General features: G+C 45.7%; 1 protein-coding gene across 1 annotated transcript; it reads left to right on the forward strand.

Moving 5' to 3' along the window:
• Window positions 1-6,918: 6,918 nt before the first annotated feature.
• On the forward strand, window positions 6,919-18,592 carry slc38a2 (solute carrier family 38 member 2). Its single transcript, XM_037121163.1, has 16 exons — window positions 6,919-7,296; window positions 8,640-8,765; window positions 8,910-8,991; window positions 9,070-9,185; window positions 10,831-10,904; window positions 11,012-11,104; window positions 11,517-11,592; window positions 12,986-13,068; window positions 13,223-13,281; window positions 13,724-13,891; window positions 13,985-14,064; window positions 14,188-14,288; window positions 15,672-15,796; window positions 15,899-16,043; window positions 16,150-16,247; window positions 16,369-18,592. The coding sequence occupies exons 2-16, from the start codon at window positions 8,641-8,643 to the stop codon at window positions 16,483-16,485; spliced, it is 1,542 nt and encodes a 513-aa protein (XP_036977058.1). The 5' UTR covers window positions 6,919-7,296; window position 8,640; the 3' UTR covers window positions 16,486-18,592.
• The last annotated feature ends 1,817 nt before the right edge of the window (window positions 18,593-20,409 follow it).

Below are 20,409 nucleotides of genomic sequence, written 5' to 3' on the forward strand. Positions count from 1 at the left end.
TGGGCTCGACATGGGAAGCTGTCCGGAAAAATCAAACTTCCACTGTGACATCCGAGGCAAATCTGCCAGCGCTCAATCCAAACTGTGCAGAGAACCCAGCGATGGTTGCTGGACTCTGCGGGTTTTCCCACTGTGTTAGGGGGTCGTGTTTAGCTAAGGAGTGTTTGCGTAGTGACCCTGATCCTGTCGCAGGCCTCACGTCCGATCAGGATCAACCATGCCTCTGTGAGTGTGCGTCTGTGTGAGCGACATGACAAGGTTTCCAAAAGATAACTCACTTCCTCTTTGGCGACTTGTTTGCTTTTCAGTCTGATGGCCACCAGCCTCCTTTGTGTCGCCAGCGTCAAACGGCGGTGGCATTCACGCACCCAATGGCTATCAAAGAAAGGACACACACACACACACATCAAACACACACACACACACACACACATCAAACACACACACACACACACACACACACACACACACTCATTCACACACACACTCTCTTTTAGACATTAGAAGCAAACACACCTACAAAACAAGGAATGTAAGATAAAATCACAGAGGTCAGAGAAAATGTAGTCCTATGGAATAAAAGACATGTTTTGTTTTTTTTCTTTTTTTCTTGTTTTGAAAATATACACGAATGGAAAATGCTGTGCAGAAACAAACATCATGTCTTCCCTCGTGGCTCATCAGTAACCAGATATCACCCTGACTCCAGCAGCGTCTCCATCTCACTCCATCTCATACTCGTCCCTCATAGTGGAAATATCCCTCACGCATTTGACCCCTGCCGATCATTGCATTGACTTTCTGTTCACACCTAGAGCCAGCGGAGAAAAACCCAGCGACCTTTATTTTCCTACTAAAACATGGCCGATCATGAGATCTCCTCCGTTGGGGGTCGGGGGGTCGGGGTGGGGTGGGGGAGAGAGTTGTCCGTCTTTGTAGTAATACAGATCCTCCTTAGAGGTTAACTGTTCCAAGAACTCACAGTGGGGACGGGGTGAGTAAGGTTGAGGAGCAAGAAAATCCCCAAAGTAAAGTCGGGGAAAATGAAAAGTTAATAAGAATAGGCTGGGGGGAGGTGGGCAGGTGGGGGGGCGGTGGTGTTAGCGATCCAGTCCGAGCACACGGGGGGCTTGGTGGGAGATTGGCACAGTTGAATATGATGTCCTGAGAGGTAATCATTTGGTCAGTGGGCAATGGATTTACATAAGAAAATGGACGGCTGCCGAGAACGTTATTAGCTTTTGGGTTGGGGTGAGTGGGTACAGTCATTGTAGGTGAATTTGAAATCCAGTGAGGCAAGTTGAATGGGATTAATATGTAAACTTTTACTACAGCAATTACATGTTCTTGATTCTGGATTTTAAAATGTAAAGTCATGGCTAACTTAAAACTGCACTGAGCCAGACCAGGATCTTTAATCTATCTACAACCAAAAGGTTCTTGAGGCTAAAGAGATGTCAAGTTTACAATATTCACTCTGGCGATTGGGCTGGTTTTCACCTGTCCCTCACCACTGTCTCTTTTATTTGTCCTTTGGCCATTTCTGCTTATATTCTCACCACTGATCATGCTGCAGTATCAGTCATAAAATATGACTTCAAAAGTAGAACTTTCCTTTCAACTGGCTAACGTACTGCTCAGCCCAAAACTTTGCTCTGGAAAAAACGGAAGCATAGGCTCGTCTGTCTACGCACTAGCAATCTTTCATTTGACTTTGCAGGTAGTCCTCCTTGTGGCTGCTATGAAGAAATCAATTTCACTTTTGATGCGCTGTACAGTATGGGAGTATGGAATGTGCAGAGGGAGATGGGCATGTAGGACCTGAAAGGACCCCAGTCATAACAAACAGACGGAGTCACTCATCCTTCAAGTCCAACCAGTGTCGCGCATACACAAATGTTGATGATCCTGTTCTGGGAGCTTTCTCTGCCGATTACTGGAGGTAAATACTTGAGCAAACAGCTACAACTGGAGGTCATTCCCCCCCGACCCTCCCTCCCTGTTGTCTACAGGGTGTCACAACAACATTGCAATGATGTGTGCACAGTTTGCTGTGGCTCGAAACATTTGGAATGTTTGTAATGATTGGGGACAAATTGGGGATGGGGAGGATAAATGTTTTACGGCTCAGAAGGCAGACTTGGATAAGAGAAAATCTTGCTCATCAATCATCAATGCTTTGTTGAAAAGTGTACCCCATCAAGCTAATATGCCCAGTGTTAGACAAGAAGATTGATAGCCTACCACTCCCATGTTTGTACGCGAGCTAGACATGAGGCTAGAGCCAGTAGTGGATTAGCTAACATTGGCTACTCGAGCCAGACTCGGTTAAGAATACTTAAATATTGAATTACTTGCATTACATCAATAATTTGCTTGTTTGAAGAGTAGTTCAACATGTTAGAAAATGCGTTCATTTGCACTGTTGTGAGTGGTGGACGAGAAGCTTTATACCTCTGCCCTGCATCAATAATTAGCTTGTTAAAAGTCAGTATGTTAGGAAATAAGCTTTTTCGCATTCTTGTCCAGAGCTGGACTAGAAGATTGTCACCACCCTCACTTCTAAGTGCTCGCTAAATGTTAAGCTAGAGACAGCAGCCGATTAGCTAGCTACTAAAGCCACTAAGGTAGGAAGCTATGCGTTATTGACACCAGGCGCTACATCAATAATTTGCTTCTTGAAGTAGTAGTTCATCATTTCAGAAAACATGTTCCATCGCATTCTTGCCAAAAATTAGGTGACAGCACTCTCATGTCTGTGCACTAGCTAAATATGAAGCTAGAGCCAGTTGATGATTAGCTAGCTACAGAAAGCCCAACTAAATCTTGACAACAGGCATCAAATGGATAGTTTGCAGATTGAAAGAGTAATTTGACTTTATATTTTATATAATATATATCATATTCAATGTGCTATTTTCAAAAATTGGATGAGAAGATTGATACCACTCGCATATTTATATGCTGGCTAAATTTGAAGCTAGAGACGGCAGACATTTTCTTTAAAATTTTTCAAAAAGACACAAGACAAACTGGTCTGACTCTATCCAAAAGTTAAATCGTTTGATTTAACTTTTGGATAGAGTATTATCACTTTTGTATTATCACCTCCAGCTGCTGAAATGAATAACTACTGGCTCTTAATATGTATGTCTTCATTCTGACCAGCCTTTTGTGCCTGCTGTTGTTTCCTGGATAGCGTTTTGGTGACCCCTCTCACTTCACGTTCACGGAAACAGACTCAGACTCATATTTATGTTCAGGCCGGGTATTAAGGCGCAGACACGGGAGTTTAAATGGCATTGTTCTCACCTGACCACAAAATGAGTCAGTGCCCCAGTGTGAACAAACGTGTAATCAGTACATTTCCATGTACTAAAGCTTAAGGTAAAGCTTCATGTTAATACCGGTGACAGTGTGTTGCTGCTTCTTGTGAAACCTCTGTGGTTTCGTTTCATAGTGTTGCAGGATGTGCCCTGTTTGCCACAAACACAACGGGGGAAAAAAAAAGTTGAAGAGAATTGATATCTACACTGACGATCATTTCTGCAAAGGTGTGCGCAGACTCCGCTTTGTTTAAGACGAGCCTCAACACACACAATGCACACACCCAAGCAAGTTTGTTAATCGGCATTGTTGTGGGCTTGCAGACGGAAGTCAGCTCATTAATGCTATAGACTAGAACCTCAGTGCAGACAGAGTTACAGTGAAAGCCTTGTTTCTTAACTTCTGAGAATTGGCTCTCTATGTACTTGTGAGCCACCGCATGACAAAGTCAGCATTATTTGTAGCCGCAGCATTTGGAGATGTATTGATAGCGCTGCTTAGCCTTCTAGAAACAGAAGTAGTAAAAGTAAGGACTGGACGGGTCGTAGTGCAGGCGGGAGGAGTAGTTTTGGTGTTAGGTGGCTAGTTTCAGCTTCCATTCACTCTTTTTCGGACGCACCCTCTCCCACCTGACTGCTCCCAGGACCCCGGACCAGATCTAGCTCCACTGTTATCACTCGCGAAATGTTGCGCGTGAATTTTTATATGCGTGGATCCTGGGGGGGGGCACCGGTGTTCAGACCTGGTCCTCTCCTGCACCCCTTGCCCCCGCCCTAGTTTTCTGATCCGTCTTAGATCTGCTGGGTCGAGCTAAAGCCCCAAACAAAGGCTTGTACTCAGGGAGCCACACACAAACGTACTCATGTGTGACTGAGGGCAGAGGAATGCACAATGTGTGTGTGTGTGTGTGTGTGACAGAGAGATCATGAGGAACAGAGAGTGAGAGAATCAACACAAGTGGCCTTTCACTCATGAATGTGTCGCCTATTGAATTATTCATTCCTTTACACCAAGTGAATATCTGTATGTGTCCATGTGTCCGTGTTGGTGTGTGTGTGTGTGTGTGTGTGTGTGTGTGTGGGTGGGTGGGTGTGTCGTTTTCCCTTATAAGGTCAAGGGTCACGTAGGAAACGCATCAACGATACCTGCATTCACCTGCACATGGACTTGGGGAGAGCGGCAGGTTTGCAAATGCAGTGAGATGCATTTGAGTTTAAGTGTACGGTGTTTCTGGTAACACTCATAACATGCAATATAATAATCATAATTAACAAATGGTACATTTATACATAATTTAATTCAACTGTTATGTAAAGTTGCAGTTGATATTTAGAAACATTTTCAACTGTTTATAAATGGTTATAAGACATTACTTTTGTTAACAGAGAAGTAACTATTAACTAATGATTAACTGGTGATTAACTAATGATTAATTGTCCATAAAATCACCATTTGTTAACAATGATTACTATAAAGTGTGGCCGTTTTTCTGATCATTCCTCCATCACGACTCAGCACCAACCACATGCCATGGCCTTTATTTCAACAGGAAACATTTTTATTTTATGCTCCTTCTTAATGCAGTGTGCACCTTTTAAAGAGCAACCAAGAGAGGAACACATTACAGCGACAGCAGCAACATACAATAGGGCACTGTTTTCATACTGCTTTCTCGTTTCAAAAAAGTTCAATTTTTTAAATTTGCACCAAAAAAAGGGGGGGGGGGGTGCACAGGACAGGACAGGACCGTTGCACAGCTATGAGAGAGGTGAAAGTGTTTACATTCCAAAACCTGCCTTCATCATCTTTAAAAGCTCTCCACAGTGGTATGCATGTCATTTTGACTTGTATCACAAGGCCACAAAGCCAAAATGCCTGTGAAGGCAGTGAACATTTTGCAAAGTGACTATGAACATTTTGTAAATCGGTTCAAGGTCTCAAGACATAATGGTGTTGCATAATGCGTCAGAGAAGAAAGATCTCTTTATCACCAGCTGCTGACATTTCACCTCGAACCGAGGCAGATTCGTAACGCTTAACTCGCACTGGACTGCTGCTCACTGATTCTTAAATGTGCATCATGGGTAGCTCCATATTCAAAAGTCATCCTTTCCTGAAATTGAGCTTCAGGCGTGGCTGAACACAGGTGAGTCAGTGTTGATCGCACACCCTGCCGGAGTGCCCGTGAGCATGCACAGCCCTGAGCCTGACCCCTGAGAGCACATAAACAGCACCGTGACAGCAATGTGGTCATTACACCTGAATAACAGATGCATGGCTGATGCAAGCAGCAACAGTTGTAATACTGAAAGTAATGGTGGTGGTGATACTGCCAGCAGATGTGGTAGTAATAGTGCAAGTACTACAATTAGTATTACATCAGTAAAAGAAGCTAATGTGGTAAAAGTACTATATTTAGCGTGAATCGAAGTGCACAAAGTAGTTGAGCAATTTGTTGTAGTAGAGTTAAAGTCCATGAAGTAGCAGAAGTAGTAGCAGTAGTACCGGAGGAAGTATTAGTAGTCGTCAGAGCAGAAGCAGAAATTCTAAGTAGTACTAACACTGTTTTAGCAGTCCAAGAATTAGTCGCAGTCTGTGTAGATGTAGTAGTGTTTGCAGTACTGGTGGTAACAGGCGGTGTATCTGTAGTAAGCCTGCAGCAGCAGAACTCACTCCTGAGAGAGAGAGAGAGAGAGAGAGAGAGAGAGAGAGAGAGAGAGAGAGAGAGAGAGAGACACTCCTGTCAGTGTGTAAACCTGCCTGACAGCTAACATCCAGTACACCTCTGACTCACCAGCAGCAGCGTTAATAGTAAACTGGAAACTTGAGCTGGCACAATGCATGGGGGGGTGGCACTGACTGACTGAGGATCAGGATGACCAGCGGCTGTCACATGACAGTGTGTGTGTGTGTGTGTGTGTGCATAATCTCCCCTCGGACAGGGAGGTCTGCTTTGAAGCTCCACTTAACACCCTGATTCGGAGTGACACGTACCCAGGACACCTTGAGACCGCTTTGCCCTCAACTAGGCGGGTTCGACCGTTTATCTCTTGGGCTTTAAACATTCAAAACTTGAAATTATGACCAGTGTTCAACAGCGTCCAGCTTAAAATCAGAACCAAATGAGCCCGTTCGGAAGATGATGGGTTAGTGTTGGTGAAAGGGGGGACTCCTCGGTGGGATTATTACTCATATCATGACAGATATAGACTAGACTGTTATAAATAATTGAACCTTGAGAGTGAAAGTCTTCTCCATATTATCTTGGTATTGCCTGTTATTATCACAGCAGTCATCAGGCCTCCTTGATAAAAGCTACTGGAGGATTCTTGTGGTTTTCCAGTGGGACGGACGGTCTCTGGGTCACTTGCTCTGTTTGTACACAAAAGCTCTGCGCGTAAAAAAAGGAAAGAAAAAAAAAAAGAGTCTCCACCTCCCTCCATCCAAACGAAGCGGGGCCTTTGCTCCTCCTCCTCCTCCCCCTGCCTACACTCTCTCTCTCTCTCTCTCCCCTCCTCCTTCTCCTCCCTTCCTCCCCGTGGGTCCGGGCTGATGCAATGCTCATCTTTATAAAAGGGCGAGTCCCCACCCCTTCCTCCAGCAGAACCGGGTCCTCTCTCCGAGCGCAGCGCATCTCTGGGAATTTTGAACTCGCGAACAAAATCTTTTAAATTCTTTTGACTTTTACGCGTCGGTCGTTTTTTTTATTTGTATTATTCTAAGAGGCATCTTAATCGGTTTTTTTTTTTCTTTTATGTTTTTGGGGTGGTTTTTTTTTTGAAAGCTCTCTCAAGCAGCTCCTGCCTGGTCAATAGGCCCCCTCCATTCATTTGTCAGTGTTGTATACAACTCAAGGAAATCAGTCGGCTCCTGTGAAGAAAATCGTCCGGACATTTGCTGGTTCTTCTTCTTTCGTTTTTTTTTCCCTACTGAACGGATTTTACAGGCATCCTGCCACATCTTCACCAGGTAAGAAAAATCTTATACACCGACTGTCTGTCACAATATTGCCGGATGTGGGCGGCACAGTGAGCGAGAGATCATTCTAAGCTTTAAAAATGAGAAAGATTATCAATTTGTAGGCTTTTTTTTATTATCATTATTATTCATACCTATCAACAATAGATCTGCCTTTGTTTATGAGACGGTGTATCTTATGTAACGTAAAGCAGAGGCCTTGGCCAGCTTCTCTCTGGGCTAATTAACCCCCATTCAAAGTATTTCCTGTCATGTTAGATCTCTTTGTAAAGAGACAGAAATTTCGTTTCTGGGGTAAAAAAAAAAAAAAAAAAAAAAAAAAAGGCCCAAGGCGTCCCGTCTTTGCCAGGTCAGTCCTGGTCCATATAAATAAATAAATAATAGAGCGGTGTGACAGTGATGCTGCAGTGCTGGACGCGCGTCTGGATGTGCCACCGCCGCACAGATAATAATCTAAACTCAGTCTGAATGGGAAGGATGAAACTTTAGCCTGTGTGTGTGTGTGTGTGTGGTTTTAAAAACAAAAGGCTGTTACCATGTAAACCCCCGGCTGGGAATCTGAGCGCCAGAGCCCCTCTGCGCAAAATGGAAGAGCCATGCCCATAAAGAGACAACACGTGCCATTGTTTCCATCCGAGCCGGCTGCGGGCGTAATGTCATTAAAGGCGTCCGGGGGTTCCGAACACACATCCAAGACATGGAATATGACTGTTGTATAGGATTATGAGATGAAAGATAATAATAACAATAGTAATGTCATGTGGCTCTTGCGTTATAAATGTCTAATAAATCTAATGTGTGAGTGTGTGAGAGGGAGGGAAATTAGAAAAAAAAAAAAAAAAAAAAAAGAGGGACGCTGACACACCCTGAGTTTTATCCGCATTTCGTGAGATTTCGGAGGGGAAATGTGCGCACAGACAGCGGGTGCGTACTGCGGGTCTTTTTTTTTTTTTTTCCTTGTCATTCAGCTTCAACAGCGGGGCTGAGGTGATGTCGGGTGGACGCGGATGCCGGTCTGGTATTTTTCCACTGCCGGTGCGTCACCCACTCCCCGCCCCCCCCTCCTCTCCTCCACCATCACCACCCCTCCCCCCTCCGAGAAGTCACATGATCTGAGAGGAGAGCGAGAGCTGCTGCGGCGCGCGCCCGCTCACTATAATATTGATCATTCTAAGCGCGCGCGCGCGGCCAGAAATAAATAAATACATGGAAATGATAGTAACAGTTTCGTGACGCAGGTAAGCAGGATTGCGTAATAACATGACTAATTAATAAGTTTTTTTTTTCTTCTTTTTTTTTTTTCCTTTTTTTTTCTTCTTTCCTTTTCTGTGCAGTATGAAACAGCCCACTGCCAAGACTGAGATGAGCCGTTTCAACATCTCCCCTGAGGAAGACAGCAGCAGCTCCAACAGCAACGAGTACACTTACCAGGACTGTCCCAAGAAGGTCCCACTGAGCGGGTGAGACTGAGTTTAAGGGGGGGGAAAAAACTATGTGTGTGTGTGTGTGTGTGTGTGTGAACGAGCAAAGACATTAGAAAGGAAGCAGCTCTGTGCTGCTGCAGTGACTCATGCTCATCTGTCTGACCCTTCTTCCCTCTGAAGCCCTTACACCGACATCGATGCCGAGAGTCAAAACTTCCTCCCTGAACACAACCTGGGCAAGAAGAAGTATGAGACGGAATATGTAAGGGCCTCTCCTATTACTCAGATCAACACTTTTATCCCCTTGGATCATATTCCCTAACCTGTAATGTTTCCACAGCACCAGGGCAATGCCTCCTTTGGCATGTCAGTCTTCAACCTGGGCAACGCCATCATGGGCAGCGGCATCCTGGGTCTGTCCTACGCCATGGCCAACACAGGCATCGCCCTCTTTGTGTAAGTATTTCATCAGTCGAAGCATTCTGCATTTGACATGCTGGTCTGTAGAGGCTGAAAGAAAAAAAGGGGGGTGGGGGGGGTTGATGTGATGCCCAGGCCAAAACCACCTGCAAAGCGTCTTTGAGGAATGTAGATGTTGGGTCTGTCACTTACAGTCACAGAGGATGCTGAAGGTTCAAAACCACCGCGGTGGAACAGAACGTTCAGCCGAGGGCAGGTGTGGTTTTGTCAAGGTTGCCCCGGGATCGAAAGTTTACACATCACTTCGGCTGAAGCACTCGCTATCATGTTTGCTGTAGATAAAGCTGGAGAGAGTTCAGTTGGAGTGGGGGGGAAAAAGGGGATGTCCTCCTCAAGGCACATCATGTAATTTTTTTTATTTTTTTTAAAAGTGTGCCCCCTATTGGTCTTACAGTGCAATTTCAGCTCACAACATCTACAAATTGTGTGACTTATTATATAAAGTGTATCTTATTCTGATATAACATGGAGTGGGGGGGCGGTGAGAAGGCACTCGCATGTCAGTTTACAAACACGGGGAGTGGCAGGAGGAGCGGCTTATCCGAGCTAATCCCACAGCGTTTGGGCCCGGAGTTACGTAAACCGAGAGCTAACGTACGGGAGATCATGAATGGGGCTCAGCCTGGTCCGCTGTCAGGAAGTTGGGGATTACAGCAGCCTGAAGGCTGCAGCGTGGTTCATCTGTTTGCATTTCAACACGCGGCCTGGCGCTCTTCTCCCCAGCAGTTACGGCCCCGAAGTGCTTACTAACCACTAGCAGAACAAATCGACTCTCGATGAAAAGGTCATCCAAACCACATATTTGCTGTGTTCGACAAGGTACAAGCTGGGCCCAATTCGTTTTTCTAATCTCCTGTAACTATCAAACTGAACCCTCTCTGGTACAAGGGAACAAAGAGGGAGGCCAGCGATGAACAAGCGGGATGCATGTGGTCGACTGTTGCCTAATACTGATCTCAGGGGGCCCGCAGAAAGCCGGCATTCACATGCCGGGTGGAAGTGCTGCATCTTTACAGCGCGGGTCTCAAATGTCCCGGAGATTAATTTTCACCTGGGCTATTTATAACCAGACACACAGTGCTGGCTCGGCAGCGTCCCGAGGTCGCTAAGAGGATCCCGCACAGGGAAACCTTTCGTCCTTTGCGACCCTGCTGATGCTGCTCGTGACTCAAAGGAACACGCAGCCCGATGCTGCCTTCAAGGTCTCCGCCGATCAGGCTGACACAATGTGGGAAAGTGCAGGTTTTCGCCACCTCCGATGATTATTTTTGTGACTTAGTCGTGGAGCCCTGCAGACTGGAGGGTGGGGGGGGTCCTCCCATGACCCCCAGAGTCCTAACGAACACGCAAATTGATTTGCTGTAAGACATCTTGTGCTGTTCGGGCTGTCTAACCTCCACAGCAGCTAAATGTCAATGTGTTTGTTTACCACAGTCAGGAAAATACATTTGTCATTGAATCGGCCATTAAAGTCAATAGAAGCGTTGATCCTAGAGACTAACACGTGTAACAGAGCTGCACCTCCACGTCCTTCAGGACCAGCTTGTCATTGATTTTGATGTCATTTTGCCATGCAATTTCCGTCCGCATCAAATTAAAGATCCGTCTCGTCTGTTTACAGGATCCTCCTCATGGCCGTCGCCATCTTCTCCCTGTATTCTGTCCACTTGCTGCTGAAGACAGCCAACGAAGGAGGTGAGCCCCATCAGGAACACGTGTGTCCGAACCTCCCAGCGGCTTCTTCCAAGTCTTTCCAAACGCTAAACCTTTCTGTTTTTTTGCTTTTTTTTTTTTTTTTAAAGGTGCGCTGGTGTACGAGCAGCTGGGTTACAAAGCCTTCGGGATGCCGGGGAAACTCGCCGCCTCCATCTCCATCACCATGCAGAACATCGGAGGTGAGAGGACGTGGCATTTTGACAGCAAAGGGAGAACTCGTGTTCAGAAGTCTTACGCAATTATGATTGAACCGCTGCTACCAACACGCGTTTATTCCACGAGCTAAAACACTGTCCCTCTGTGTTAAACTGACTGCATGAGGGAAAGGAAAATTTAAAAAAAAACAAAAAAAAAAGGAAAAACAGATCCTGGCCTCCAATGGAAGCCAGTGTGTGTTTTGGGAATGTGGAGCAGCTTCCAGTAAAAAAAAAAAAAAAAAAAATGAAAAAAGCTTGAGTCACTCCGCAAGCACGCGTCTCAAATATTAGATCACTATTTCTGTTGTAGTGTTTCCCACACTGACTCTGGACTCCTTTTTCTATGGAAATATACTGACCGCAGCTTTTTTTTTTTTCTTTTTTGTATCCACAGCCATGTCAAGCTACCTCTACATCGTCAAATACGAGCTGCCCATCGTCATTCAGTCCTTCATGGGAGCCAGCAACGGGTGAGTTACCCAAGTGTTAGAAAACTACGTTTGATCACATGCATGCAACCGAAGTGTCTCTGTACGCCGCGTCCAGCAGTCAAAGTCAGGCTGATTGTCAACCCCTAGTGGTGGAAAACATTCTTTTCCTCCTTTAATTTTCATGATTTATGCGTTTATGTCGTAGCACTTGGTGTTTTTCTTGACAACCTCGCCGCATCTAGAGCATTTAAAGAACGTCCACTTCGACTTTAGTGAAAATTAACTCTACAACAAATCTGACCCGATTTTTTTTTTTCAAAGAAAGCCGAGGACAGATCAACCAGATCGACTGATTCGATTTTTGGTTTGGATACAGATCAGACGGCGGAGCGTTGGTCAAGCACTTTTTCAGTTGTAACTATTAACCGAGTGTCAACACACGAGTCTGTTTGCACGCCCACCAAGGAGCGTTTGCGAGGTCAGTCCTCCGAATAATGGGTGAAATAACCGACAGAGAGCTGTGTGTTCTGCTGCTAAAAAGCATCCCCCAAAGAATGAGCGTTTTTTTATTCATTTTTTTAAACAAGCTGCGAACGTCTCCGGCCGGCTGAGGCACTCAAGGTCAAGTTGCGCGCATCGAGCAAAATGGCTTCCGGTTGTTTTGTTTTTTTTGAAGTGCCGAGTGCCGGGGAAGAAGGGGAAGCCTCGTCTTTGTCCTTCTGTTTTCGAGGAGAGGGAGAGTGTGTGTGAGGACATTTTTAAAGGGACGGACAGTGCTCAGCCTCTCGTCGCGGCCCTTCAAAGAGCCCTTTTAGTAGATGCAGCCGGTGCCGCATCGAGACAGAGCGCTGGGCGGGCGGGTGGGGGGATGGGGTGGGGTGGGGTGGGGTGAGCTCACTGCGACCTCGCTTCGAGTTTAAAAAATTGATGTGGTTCGGCCGCTCAGTGCCGCTTTTGTTAGATCCATTTGCGCGAGCGATGCAGTCATCCTGCGGCAGGCCGGCCTGCGTCGGGAGACTGTAGAAAGACTGTCTTCAGCTCGGAGGAGGATGTCTGCGTGTGATCTAAGCTTCTGAATGTATACCTGCTGTTGAGGCCTGTTCTGTCTGTTGTGGCCAGCTGTCTCCTGACACATGTGATCAAAGTGAAGGGTATGTGTTCGAGGTGTCCTGATTGTAACTCTAAAGAATGAGCCCGGCCCTTAAATCTCTGGATCCCACGTTTCTCAATGAATGATGACATCATCAGGGTTATTTTCTCTCAACTCTAGAGAGCTCCTCCCGGAGCCACAGAAGACAATGCGCAACTGTCTTCACGGGCTGAGTCGTGCTCTTCTCGACGTGTAAACTGAACCCGATGTGTGAACCGGTTGGCGTGCCCCTTTAATTTACGCTTCTGTGTCACTGACATGTTCTGTCTCGCTGTGTTTCAGTGAATGGTACACTAATGGTGACTACCTGGTGCTGCTGGTGACGCTGGTCATTATCCTGCCGCTGTCGCTGCTCAGGAACTTGGGTAAGCAACGTGTGTGTGTGTGTCTATAAAGGGTTGGTTAAGGGGCGTAGACACGCTGGCACGTGTGTAAGAGTTTTTTTTTTTTTAAAGCGAGTTGATGAAAGCGTTCTCGCTCAAAACAGAAGTTCATGTTTGTGTTTCTTGCTCTCCTCAGGTTACCTCGGGTACACAAGTGGTCTGTCTCTGCTCTGCATGGTGTTCTTTCTGATCGTGGTGAGTACAAAAAGCCACCCCGTTTCCTCTTGGCTTATCCATACAACCGCACAAACATATTTCCGGCACATCCCCCCTTGGCACACCAGCAGGGCCTCGTGGTTTGTGCCAGATGAGTCAGAGAAAGAATTTCAGTTTTTCCACAGAATCCGTGGCCCACCCCCCCGACTCAACTTCCCAAACAGAGAAGGATCAGGATTCATTGACGATGAGCTAAAGTCATAAAACGCTGGAACATCATCAAAATAGATTGTCATGAGATTTGGCCGCAACTTCTGCCTCTTTTATTTATGGTTGGGTTATAGATAATCCCGACTGATTTCTCACAGCAGCCGTGCTTCAGTGGGGGTTTTTATTTCTCTTTCTCACGATGAGCTGACATGCTTTCCCCCCCAAAAATGCGCGCCGATTAAACCGGAAATCTGACGTCTCGCCCCCCCAGGTGATCATCAAGAAGTTCCAGATCCCGTGCCCTCTGCCCGTGGACGTCGACGCTCTGAACGAGACGATCGGCAAAGTGCTCAACACCACCTTGTCCCACCTGAACACCACCGCCGTGGACTACAGCGAGGACGCCTGCACGCCGAAGTACTTTGTCTTCAACTCTCAGGTGAGAGGGGCAATCTTTGACTTGTGCCGAAATACAAAAACCCTGCGCCATGTTCGGGGCGTAACTCTGAAATTGTCGTTCTGTTTTGTCTAGACCGTGTACGCCGTTCCCATCCTGTCCTTCGCCTTCGTGTGCCACCCCGCCATCCTGCCCATGTATGAGGAGCTCAAAGAGTGAGTGTGCACGCCTGTCATTTCCTCACCCGGCAGCTTTAAACTCAGGGGCTTGTCTTATATTTGAATTAAAAACTGCTCTGGTGTCTAAATCAAACATCCCATGTTCTCTCGCCCGAACAGCCGTTCCCGCAGAAAGATGCAGGGCGTCGCCAACGTGTCCTTCCTGGCCATGTTCATCATGTACCTGCTGGCCGCCCTCTTCGGATACCTGACCTTCAACAGTGAGTCTCTTTGACAGCTGACAACAATTGCAGTTTATGTGCCTAAACTGATGAGTAATGTACGCTGCATACAATACTTATATGGACAGTCTTGGCATGCGATCATACCCATGTGGGTTCACAAGCAGTCGTTGTCCTCGCTATCTAAATGTCAGAGCAATCAATCATCCGGAGTTAAAGGTAGAGGCGTTCACGTCCAAATCAAACAGTCAAGTGTCCCACCTGGAACAGAATCCACGGTGGGGGGGGGCGTTACGCAAGGCTGTGAAAAAAAAAAAAAAAAAAAGCAGACCAAGTGTGCCAACATGTTTGTGTTCCCGCTCGTTACGGCAAGGACACCTTTGCGAACGCGACACAGCGGTTCCGGGAGCGTCAAACCTATTATACAAGAGCACGAGAGCGAGCAAACACTTCCTCGAGAGGCCAAAACCTGATCTGGCCGGTGTAGACGGAGAGAGCGCGGATTGAGAAATCAGCGTGACGTGTGTTCCAACCTGCTCTGTGGGTTGTGCCACCTTGAAAAAGCAGACAGTGAAGAAACACAGTGTACACAACAATGTACACTGCTGTGGAAACGTCAAGAGACTGGGGGCAAAAATATTTCACATACTGCTCAAATGAAATTTATAGCCAGAGTAGGTGTTGGTGTTTTTACACATTTACTGAGATTAACACACAAAAATTTGAACTATGTATTAAACTATTTCTTGGCAGTCCACAGCCGTGCTAGCATGTCTTTGAGGCTGTAATTTCGGTTTAGCTTAAGGCTAACCCCAACAAGCTCTCATGCTCAAGGTGACAGTGCTAACATCAAGGATTTAACAATAAACCGGTATCAAGTTGTACCGTAGTCTGAAAAAAATTACATTTACTTTATTGTGTACATTTACTTATCTATAGTGTTGAATTCTGCCATTATAAAATATAAATATATTTGAAGTTGACATCCAGTTCCGTGTCTGCCAGGATGTGATGTTTTGTGAAACGAGGCTGAAGCAAAACCAGAAAATACTTAGCTAATTAATAGCTAATGAAAATAGTAATTGTGTGTTAGCGTATAAGGTTAAATGGGGATGTTTTCTCAGGTGGTTATCGTATTGTTAAAATGACATACCGTTGTAACGCTAGCTGCCGTGCTACTGTCGAGTAGGTGTGATGTTTAATTGTTTACAACCGTGGTTAAGCGTGTTAGCATGCTAACTTTTGCTAACTGGCACTAGTCTCAAAATACAACCGAGGCAGAGGGAAAGGTGAAAACGTCTTTGTAAACTGCGCTGGACCCTGAAGTAATTCTTTTTAAATATGTCACGCGTTGCGTTGGAGCTGGCTGTGCATCAGGTCTAAAGAGTCTCCTTTTTTTTTTCTTTTTTTTTTGTGACACAGTCCATGTGGAGCCCGAGCTGCTGCACACCTACTCCAAGATCTACAAGGCCGATGTCATCCTGCTGATCGTCCGTCTGGCTGTGCTGACCGCCGTCACCCTCACCGTCCCCGTGGTGCTGTTCCCTGTAAGTGTCGTGGGGGGGTTGGCGCCCATCCGACATCGCCGCCGTCGGAAGAGTCCAGTCGTTTGACCTTCTGTCTCTCTCTCTCTCTCTCTCTCTGCGCAGATCCGCACCTCCGTCAACCAGCTCCTGTGCGCCTCTAAGGAGTTCAGCTGGATCCGCCACACCATCATCACCATAGTCCTGCTGGCCGGCACCAACGCCCTGGTCATCTTTGTCCCCACCATCAGGGACATCTTTGGCTTCATCGGTAAGCGTCCATGTGTTTGTTGACGGGTGTAACAATGCAGTTTAGAAGAAAGCACCGAAGAGGCCTAGAAAAAAAACTAAGGTGTCAAATGTCTTCCCTCGACCAGGTGCCTCTGCTGCCGCCATGCTCATCTTCATCCTGCCCTCGGCTTTCTACATCAAACTGGTCAAGAAGGAGTCCATGAAGTCTGTGCAGAAGATTGGGGTAAGGAGACAGTACTAACATTGACACTAACACGTTAGAGAACCGGCAGAATTCCTGAAGCGTCACCAGAAAGCGCATTTTTAGACTGTCGGCTAACGTTTGAACCCGTCCTCCCCTCCAGGCCTCCCTGTTCCTGATGTGCGGCTTCTTGGTCATGATCGGCAGCATGAGCCTCATCATCCTGGACTGGATCCACAACGCCACGGCCAGCACAGACGCCCACGCCGACGGACACTAAAGCTCCGCCTCTCCCGCTGCGTCCCCTCCCCCACCCCCCATCCCCCAACCCGCCGAGGAAAGAGGAGGGCGGCGGACCGCATACGACCGCGCAACCGACGAAGATCGAAAAACAACAAACATTGTAAAAGAAGAAAAAAAAACACAAACAACTCACTTGATGCTCGGCTTTGACTTTCCTGAGCGACAAAGAACCATGCCATTCCGAGAGAATGTATCCGAACTTTGTACAGTATGCTGTTATAGACCACACAGATGGTGTTTTACTTGTTTTTTGTTCTCTTATTTTTTTTTCCTCTCTTTTTATCGTAACTTTTTTCATCGTTTCTTTTGCTCGTCATTCGTGTGTTGTTTGTTTTTGTTTTTTTATTCTGATTTTCCGATGGTCTTTTTGTAGTTAGGGTACAGCTGAGAAACAAATATTTGAAGGTGCCTCAAATCCGCGAAGCGACATTGCCGTAGAGTTCAACTAAATGCAGCTTACACTCAGGTACGGCGTTCTGTGTGTGCGGCTGTGGACCTCAGAGCTCGGCGAAACAACGAAGCGAAGATCCCCGCCGCGAGGGAACACGAAGGTCGACTCGAGGCAAACAGACTTGAACGTTTTTTATCCTCCTCAAGTTCCTTCCAACGTTTGCTGTCGTTTTTTGTTTTTTTTTTCAGTTTTTTTTTTCTTTTTTACTTTGCCAAAAAAAAAAAAAACGGTATTTGTAAAGCATCTTTGTATATTGAAAAGCACTTACTGTTCAGCACACTTGTGGAGAAAACGAAAAAAAACAAAACAAAAAAAACCATACTTGTCAGTTTTCACAGGCGAGGGCCTACTACACCGCCTACTCAGTATTCCTACGAAGGTTTTTTTTTCTAACCTTGCTTATAGTGTCAGCTTTCCTCGTTAAAACATAGTGTAAGACAACAGAACCTGCCTTTTCAAACCCCGACACCGGGAGCTGCGGAGTTATTCCCTCACACGAGGGCTCTTTTTCTCGACTGTATTTACTCTTTATAACCTGCTGAGGATCTTGTTGGGATGGCGCGTGCGGCGACACTACTGCTTTTGGAGACCTGGAGGCCACACCCAGCCCTCCGAGCTCCGCCTCCCCGCTCAGAGGGGGGGCGGGGAGAGGGAGGAAACTTACAATTTTTTTCTTTATGGGAGAATACTTTGAATTTGACCACATGCAGTGGTTGTAATGTACCTGTTAAACTTGCAAAAAAAGAGAGAGAGAGAGAGAAGAAAAAACAGAAAGGAAGAAAGGAAGAAAGAAAGACAGAGGTCAGGTGTGCTCTTGAACACAGACAACCAAAACAACATCTTAGACAAAAAAAAAACAAAAAAGCTAAGGATTCTTGAGTGTTTTTTTCGTGCGGTCGCGCAGTTTTCTGTGCTCTGCGCGTTTCACGACGAAGAGGCTCGATCGCTCGCTCGCCGCGGACCTCACTCCCGGTCGAGCCCCGTGAACCCTGTCATCCTGACGGTGCACTGTGCTTCCAACACTAAATTAACACACCACCAACTGTCATTGTCCAACATCTATTTATGGAAGACCGTGAGATCAATGTAATTTAATCTATTTTACTATATTTATATAATATTGTATGTATATATATATGTATATATATCTATTGAGTTCAACTGTATATACGCTTTGTTTTTGTTTTGAACTTTTTTTTTTTCCTCTTTTTTTTTTTTTTTTTTTTTTTACAACATTGCATTGGAGCTGTAAAAACAAAATAACGTAAACCCCCCCGAGCTGCTGGTGAATTTGTGATATTGAATCGTCTCCGACACGCCGGAGCGTCACCCGTTCACCTCTGTTAAGACTGACTGAATTATCCTACTGAGTTGATTCTGTGAAAAACTGTGTTACATGTGGAAGCCACTGATACAGCGGCAGCAGTCTTGTTTCCTTTTTTTTTTTTTGCCCCTGAACACGAGCCTGGATCAGCAAAACGTTCTGTACGCACATCGTGGTTGGAGAGCACGTCAGCCATCTCTTGACCTCAGGAGCAAAGAGGGCCTCGCCCGCCAGTGTTACACACTTGTTTCAATGAAACACTATGTATATCCTGTAAATAAGGTCCAATTAAAATCAAAGAGAATCTACGAGGTGGGCTGTTGGTGTTCTTTGTGTCCTGTGTACCTTTAAACTGTTCTAGGTCTCTTTAAAGGGTCACTACACCTATTTTCCGAGGAGAAAAATGTACAGATTGAAGTTTTCTTAAGCCTTAAGTCCCACTAAGTCTTTAACCCCCTTTCCTTTATTATCCTAAGAGGACGTTTAAGGCATTTGCAATCAAAAACGATGAACTATAAGCCCCCCTAATGACCCCTTGTGATAAGAATCTGATCAGATATTTACCTAGTTGCTCGAGTGGAGGACATAAAGGGTGAGTCCACCAATTTTACACATTGAAGTGGGTTTAAAGGGGTACAACTGCACGTGTGAAAAAAAAAAACATGTTTTAAAGCCTTTTTGTGGCTCCAGGGGAAGCTAAAGCGTCTCCAGTGGTGTCCCACAGTGGCGATGTTGCATTGTGGGTAATGTGAAGGAGAGAGCGTGGAATAAAAAAAGGGGACATCTCGGGCTTTCCCTTATCGATTTTGATCACTGGTTTTTAAACCGTCCACAATGAGCCAGCGCACATGTTTTGAAAACCTGCCGCCTACATTGCCCACAATGCAACTTAGCCACTTAGCAACTTGTGGAGGCAATTTACCAGATTACATGCAGCTTCCCCTTGAGCCACAGAAAGGATTTAAAGCACTTCTATTCCCATCTGCAGTAGTTCTCCCCGGGACCTGTCAACACACTCTGATGTGTCAAATTGGTGGTGTTACCCTTTAAAGGAAACTTCTTTCAAATGGTATGAAAACTACTGATTTTAAAGGGAAGTGCCTTTAAAGTTCCTCTTATATTAATAAAGAAAAGAGAGTTAAAGACACTGAAGGTAAACTTACACTGCATTAGCACTCCAAATGCAACAAAGTGCTTAAGAGAGCGGATAATAAGTTCTAAGGATCTTTGAGTGTGTAAACCAGATATTCAAGTCTTTACTCTGTGCCCTCTCCAAATGGACAAAGACGCCGTCATAATTATGGGGTTCCTATTATTCTTCAAGTCCATTCAGGCTTCAAGTGATGCTCATCAAGTCATGAGAGCAGAGCTGAATTTCAGATGAGGCCTTTTCCTCTGGGGTGCGCTTCTCTTGTCTGTCTTGACAATGCTGCCCTCTAGTGGCCGACGGCGGACACTCCACAGCTGGACCCAAGAGTCTTCAGCCATTTTTATCCCACACAGATTAAATATTTATAAGAAGGTGGCCCCCAGGTTTGATGATGACCTTGATATTAAAAAAAGACAGAGTGATGATAACACTAATATTAGGCTGTAGTGGGAATTATCCAGCAGAGATGTTGGTGCCTTGTGGATCTGTGTTACTGTTTATTTTGTACACCTTTTTTTTTTCCCCCACACAGTCATGGTCACAGACTCCCAACACTCAGTTTAAATGACAGGACACACAGTAAAAAAAAAAAAAGAAGAAGAAGAAGTTGAGTTATCCTCTAAAATTCCTGCAGTTATTGGGACAGTACTGTGAAAGCCCTGATGTGAAGATACGACAGGAAAATACATACTGGCACAACATTTCAGCTCGTGTGTAATTTCGGAAACAGCTGATCGGGGTTTGCCAACAGAAATGCTCTAATTGTATGACTTACCCTCAATCCCACAAGGTCCCTTTTAAAAATATATATATATATTTCTCACTCTGCTCCTTTACTGGAGACCTTTCTGCTCTTTAAGCAGCACCACCATGTTTATCGCTCGATCAGGTCTTCCCCTCAGGACTGTGCCAGGCAGCACAACCAACAGCTGACTGACACCTCAGTCGCTCCGCAGCCAGGAGAGCCTTCGAAGCG

This window comes from Acanthopagrus latus, chromosome 14 (genome assembly GCF_904848185.1).
Source record: "Acanthopagrus latus isolate v.2019 chromosome 14, fAcaLat1.1, whole genome shotgun sequence".
Lineage (NCBI taxonomy): Eukaryota > Metazoa > Chordata > Actinopteri > Spariformes > Sparidae > Acanthopagrus > Acanthopagrus latus.